At 43.0% G+C, this 6,375-nt stretch overlaps 1 protein-coding gene across 1 annotated transcript; it reads right to left on the bottom strand.

Moving 5' to 3' along the window:
* Window positions 1-4,111: 4,111 nt before the first annotated feature.
* Window positions 4,112-4,821, bottom strand: RHOH (ras homolog family member H). Its single transcript, XM_075849591.1, has one exon. The coding sequence runs from the start codon at window positions 4,689-4,691 to the stop codon at window positions 4,119-4,121; it is 573 nt and encodes a 190-aa protein (XP_075705706.1). The 5' UTR covers window positions 4,692-4,821; the 3' UTR covers window positions 4,112-4,118.
* Between the last annotated feature and the right edge of the window lie 1,554 nt (window positions 4,822-6,375).

Here is a 6,375-nt window from a genome sequence, read left to right as displayed (position 1 = left end):
TCTGGACCAGCCTTAGCATTGGACTATTAGAGTCATGCGTCAGATAAAAGGTACAGAAGTGGAATATTCCCATTAGAAAACATTTTTATTTGTTTATTTTTATTTTTGTTGTGAAAGGGAAATTTTAGAGCAGAGAATTCCGTGCAGTGTATATGTGTATGTATAGATATGTATATAAAGAAGAAGAATCAATTTGTAAGTTTTAGTTACTGACCAGTGTGAACGTTTGATGTAAAGATGCTATTTGTTAATGTTTTTCTTCAATTGAATTATCTGATTAAGATCAATTAATGTTTATGCAATGAAAAAGCTTGTTCTCCACAGGAAGTGTCCAACTGGGAGCGGAAGGCGGGAGAACCAGATTCTAACAGAATGTGGACGGATAAAGGAAGGTGAACGGTGGCACCCAATTCACTCTTGATGGCACTTGTTTTGATGGTGTATGACCTCACATATGCCCCAAGACTGCAAGGATCGATTTGGTAAGATCTAATTGGTATGTCCCAGGTTTTACAGCTGTCGCTGCTAAATTCTGTTAGAGCTGTTTGATTTGCCTACAGAACAGTCCTGGCAGACCGGTGCCACCCTTATCATACCCGCCTCCCACGAAGAGAACCGACCTTGAGAGGCCTTCCCAGGTAGAACGAACCAGGTTAGAGTAAGAAAAATAGGTTTAAGACGCTTGTCAGATAAACATGTGGAATCTGTGTATCTTTCTGTGAGGTGGAGATGTTCCAGGCAATCAGCTGAGATCAAGGTACAAATCCTGCTGAAAGGGTATCACCAAGTGCAAATGAAATGTACCCAGTAAGTTACACATCTTCTAGGTGCCCTGTCCATTGTAACAGAGAAGTTTTTCCTTATATAAAGGTGTTTGATGTCATTTAGGGGCCTGACATTATTGTATGTACTTAGAACAACGTTTATAATGTATGCGGATGATGTTATCACCAGATTAGTATTTATTTTAACAATTGACAAGAGTTGGGGGTCCCCAGCAAGTGCCAGTAAACATGAACTAGAAGACTTTTAATATGATGAACTCCATCACTGAGATGCGGCAGGCGCAGCCTGAGCCAATACAACGCGTTTATCATGAACTGACGGCAGTGTCACAATTCTAAGCAACCGCCAAGACGAGTAACTTGCCAGAGGAAGAGTACAGATGCGGAGGGTTTGATAGTCACAATACAACTCCACTAATCCGCCTACGTGGGATCTCACCCCAGGCTCACAACATGCGGTGCTATGTACAGCCTGATGACGTAAACTAAAGGAGACGGTGTCTGACAGATGAGAAGGACCAAACCAAGTCCTGATGACATCAGCAAAGTAAAGACCAAAGACCTGAGTGAATCCGTCAGCAGGATCAAGTGTTTTGATAAGTAAGTGACCAGGAGGGGGTAATAATAACTCCCCCACTGGACACCAACGTAGTCTGACTCCACAATTGTGTGGGTTACCCTGAGGGTGACAGTCAGTGAAGAGCAGAAGACAGGAGAAGAAGAAGACGATGGTGTACAGGACTGGCAATGAACTGATGGGACCCGAGACCTGAGGGTGATAGCATGAGATTGGTGATAGCATTATGTTATTAGCTGAGGCCCTATTGTTTATAATGTCTGAGGTTTATAATTATAATGTGTGTAAATATGCCACGGTGCTGCAAATTACAATCTGAGGAGTTTTATGTGAAGGTCACTGTGCTGCCCATGACCTGTCATATCTGCAGGGGTAAAGTCCCATTAGGACAGTAAGTGACAGTGCGACAATTATTACTGTTAATAAAAATGTAGACCGGATTAATATATATATATATTACAACCAGCAGTGGTTTGTAGATTATATCAAGACAACCATCCTGTATCCAGAGGAGAATAGGGAAAGTTAGGACCACTCCGACACCTTGGAAGTCCAGGTACAAAGGGGGGTTACTCATCAGGAGTAGCTCGTCTCAAGCTGGTGAAGAAATCCAAAACCCCTACCCGCCTGGTTCGAGTGGTCAGTGGTAGGTTGCTAGGCAAGACTCAGGGATAGAGTAATAATATTTTTAGGGGGGACTGTCAGGGATCATTACTATGTATATTGTCTGAAAAATATTATCCTCACATATATGTATATACATTTCAGTTCTTTGTGTAATATACTGATATATATAACAAGTTCTTTGTTCATGTCGGACACACCTATGGAAGACACCGCCCCCTGGAATGCAAAGAGGAGTGTGCAGAAGAATGTATAGCAAAAGTTACAGCAGAAGAGCCAATGGAATTCAAGCAAGTCACACATCTATAGGGAGGGGCATGTGTCTTCTCTGTGTGTGTTTCTTTGTTCTGAATAAAAGTTCAGTCCCTCCTGGCTGACATTGAAGCTGTACCTCAGACATTTGTGTGGTGTACTTCTCTCCAGGCATGCCTTCAGCTTTCAATTTACAGAGGTGGTTATTCGGTGTGAAATGCGGACCTGACAGTATCAGTGACGTCAGCATTGTCCTATGTCACCACTGCGACCATAAATTGTTAATTACATGTCAGGACAAAATGTCATTTCAGGAGCATTGTAAACAAATACCGGTGCAGTTGCAGTGAGGTTTTAAAAGGGGAGAGAATCATCACTATTACCCCGTGTACTCAGCGTTGCCTCTTTCAGGCTCAAATACAAGGTAACTGTCAATTTAAATTAAATGCAACCACCGGCCTATAAATGTATATACAATAAACAATCAATCAAAACAATTTACTCAAATAATGTTTCATAAACATTTGACATCAACATTTTTAAAATTACAACTTTTCTTTTAGCCCAAATTGTCTAACTCAGAAATTCATTTACAGAACAACTGTTTTGCTAAAGCTACACACACATATTAGGAAAGCAAAATACTAGTCCTTTGAGGTAATTGAAAATTAATTTTAAAAAGTGAATGTCGACCTTTTAACACAAATTAATTCTTCAACATTTTGTGCTGATCAATTTCTTCATATATATTTATAGGGGTCGGGGCTTTGTCTTTCTAATACAGAGCTCCAAATCACCTATAAAGAAAAAGTATAAAATACACTTGGAAGAGCTTTGGTGCTTACTGAATACCGTATTTCTATGGAGTTCAATGTATAAACAGTATGCCGTAGACTCCTAAACTCCCTCTAGTGGTGGCTGCAGGTAGCCAGAATTTTATCTATGCAGAGTATTTGGTGCACTTCATCAGAAAAATGAACTGTAACCATAATAAATATATATTAGGAAATGCAAGGGGCTATCCAACATCTAACACAAATGTCAAAACAGCTGAAAATTTTATAAATTAACAAAAAAGAATCAATACTCGCCTCTTCTTTCCCCCTCTCCCATCGCTGAGCGTTAATGCCAGTAATATGGCACGTGATTGCTTAAGCCCCTGATTGGCTGCAGCAGTCATGTGCTGTTCGATTGCAAACAAGCACTGGGAGGGCTGTCAGAGCCTCAGCATTAGATTGCCGGGGGAAAGAAGAGGTGAGTACTGATTCTTTTTTTGTTTTATTACATTTGCACCCATTTAGAATTTTTTTTTTAGATGATAAATAACCCCTTTGATTTAAACAGTATTAAAAAACAAAATGGTGTTCAAGGGGGGGGGGACATTCACATTAAACTCAAACTGAGACTGAATATTAAAATTTTTTACTGAAGGGATGTCTTAATATTGGTCTGGGCACGTATAAGCAGAGCACCAGGTGCTATTATGGCACAGATTTCTTCTACCAGAAACAGCTCATCAATGCACATGATATATTTTTCATGTGGTTTCATTGCCTGACTACATTGAACTTATACCGATACTATTTCCTGCATAGAGTAATGCGTGTAACATCAGCTCATATACTCAGTTTGTATTTTATTTTGTTTATGTATTATTTCTTCTGCTGTAAAAGTAAAATAAATATGTTATTTATGTTTTGCAGAAAACAAAAAAAACGTCCTCAAATTCCTCCATGCTTCTACTAGACATTATATCTTTGCAGGAATCTTTCCAATCCCCATCTAGCATTATATCTAGGACAAAAAATTATAATAATATAACTAAACAGAAAATATTGAGCATGTAGGTTGAGGAAACATATCCTGGAAGATGAAGCAGTTCAAATAATTTTGCACTCATTGACAGAGAAACGCTTTCGTCTCGCTTTTTTCTTGGCTTGGTTGACTGCAGTCCTCACAGCACATTCAAATACTTGCTGGACTCCCCGGTTACTTAGAGCTGAGCACTCCAAGTATCCTTTGGCTCGGACATCTTGTGCCAGCTGTTTACCGTCTGCAGAGCTGATGCATGGCACTCGTGAGTGGTTTAGCTCTCTTTGATCAGTCTGTGTGGCAACAACAAGCACTGGTATATGGGGGAGATGGTGTTTGACCTCAGTAATCCATTTGTTCCTCACATTTAGAAATGAAGAATGATTGGCTACGGAGAAGCAAAGCAAGACAATGTCTGCGTGCTGAAATGAAATGGGACGAATAGTTTTAAATGCATCATTGCCCGCAGTGTCCCAAAGTCCAAGGCTTATTTGCACCCCATCCATAAAAACATCTACTCCTGTGTTCTCATAGACAGTGGGTTTATAGTCGTCCGGAAAGGTCTCAGATGTGAAGCGGACGAGAAGTGAAGTCTTCCCAACAGCAGCATCCCCAACCAACACGCATTTAATGGCGTTCATCTTCCCGCAATGTTAAGAGATATGATCAGCTTGTTAGTAAGAGATGAGCCTCTTTTGGAGTTCCATCAATCCTTGGAAATTCAGCTTTTTGACAACATGCTAAAGAACCACCTAGATTTTTCTATATAATGGCATTGCCTCCTCTATTCTTCCCAATGTTGTCTCAAGATCAGTGCTCTGCGGAGAAAAGACATAATACTTTTTAATACCATTTTACCTTGTTAATTAAATAGGACATATTACTCAACATTAAAATATTGCTAAACTGCAAAAAAAAGTAAATCTAACATGTTTTAGCATTTCAATAGCACAAACAATGTGGGCGTCATTATTCAGACATGTGTGTGACTGGTGGTTATTAATTTAAAGCAGTCGAATACATAGACAAGACGGGGCTGCAAGGCAAGGTTAAAAATAGGCCTGCTGTGTTGCCGCCGGCCGATGGAGTAACGTGTCCATATACTTACCCTCCCCACTCTTGTCCTCTTTAATTCGGGCGCTGCACTGGGTCCTGAAGCCATTCAGCAGGTAACATCCGGACGCTGAATGGCATTAGGACCCATCGCTGCGCCTGATGTGAAGAGAACCGGACTAAGGACTTGGGAGGGTAAGTTTATTAATGGATACTTTCTGCTGGACCCTGTATCTAAGCCTATCATACGGGATACTGTCTGCTGGACCCTGTATCTAAGCCTATCATACGGGATACTGTCTGCTGGGGCTCTATGTGAAAGCCTTTCATGTGTAATTCCAACTGCTAGGGCCCTATATCCAAACTGTAATGGCAGGAAGGAGGTGAAGGGAAAGTGAGCCGTAATCTACCCACCGCCCTGTCCCTGCCTACTTGCAACGACCCGCCCTAGGCGACGAGGTACAACTGGGCGGCGGTCCCTACGCTGGCTAAGTGCACAGGAAGACAAACAGGGAACACGCAAGGGAAGGGGCAGTAGCCACGGAACGCCACGAGGAAACGGGGCGGCGAACGAACAGTCAGGACCAGGACGAAGGAGTACACCCGAGCGGGCACGGAGACAGAAGCAAGCCAGGGCAAGCAAAGCAGGTCAAGCAGAACTGCAGCAAGGCAGAAGCACGGCAGAAGCAGGCTGGAGCAAGCAGCAGTGGGGCCAGGAATCCAAAAGAATTACAAGCACTGAGGGAGAGCACAGGGCAGGTAATAAAGGGCAGGGGGCGGAGCTAACTCCGAGAGACCAGGCCGCGATAGGCTCTCCCACTCCTGAGCCTGCCACCCTGGTTGGTGGGAGATGGTGTCAGTCGAACAGGTCTGGCCTCAGGTGTGGATTGATTAATCCCAGGAGTATAGCTAGATGAAGTACCTGGCAGATCCCTAACAGTACTCCCCCTTTTATGATGGGCCACCGGACCCTTACTAAGGGGACCCGGTTTAGTGGGGAAGAGGAGGTGGAACCTCCTGATCAATACCCCAGCGTGAACATCACGGGCAGGTACCCAAGTCCTCTCCTCCGGCCCGTATCCTCTCCAATGAACCAGGTACTGGAGGGAGCCCTGGACCATCCTACTGAGCAAACTTCCTGGACGGGACCTTAAGGCGCAAGTTCCTGGACGACAACCAGACCAAATCCCCGACGACAAACCGGGGGTTAGCAGAACGTCTACTATCCGCCTGAATCTTTTGTGCGCTCTGGGACGCCTCTAGGTTCTTCTG

The sequence above is a fragment of the Rhinoderma darwinii genome, chromosome 1 (genome assembly GCF_050947455.1).
Source record: "Rhinoderma darwinii isolate aRhiDar2 chromosome 1, aRhiDar2.hap1, whole genome shotgun sequence".
NCBI lineage: Eukaryota > Metazoa > Chordata > Amphibia > Anura > Rhinodermatidae > Rhinoderma > Rhinoderma darwinii.
This window is presented reverse-complemented; position numbering and strand designations above follow the sequence as displayed.

Excerpts from the sequence above, each read along its gene's own strand:
- RHOH (XM_075849591.1), bottom strand. The coding sequence starts at position 4,691 with ATGAACGCCATTAAATGCGTGTTGGTTGGGGATGCTGCTGTTGGGAAG.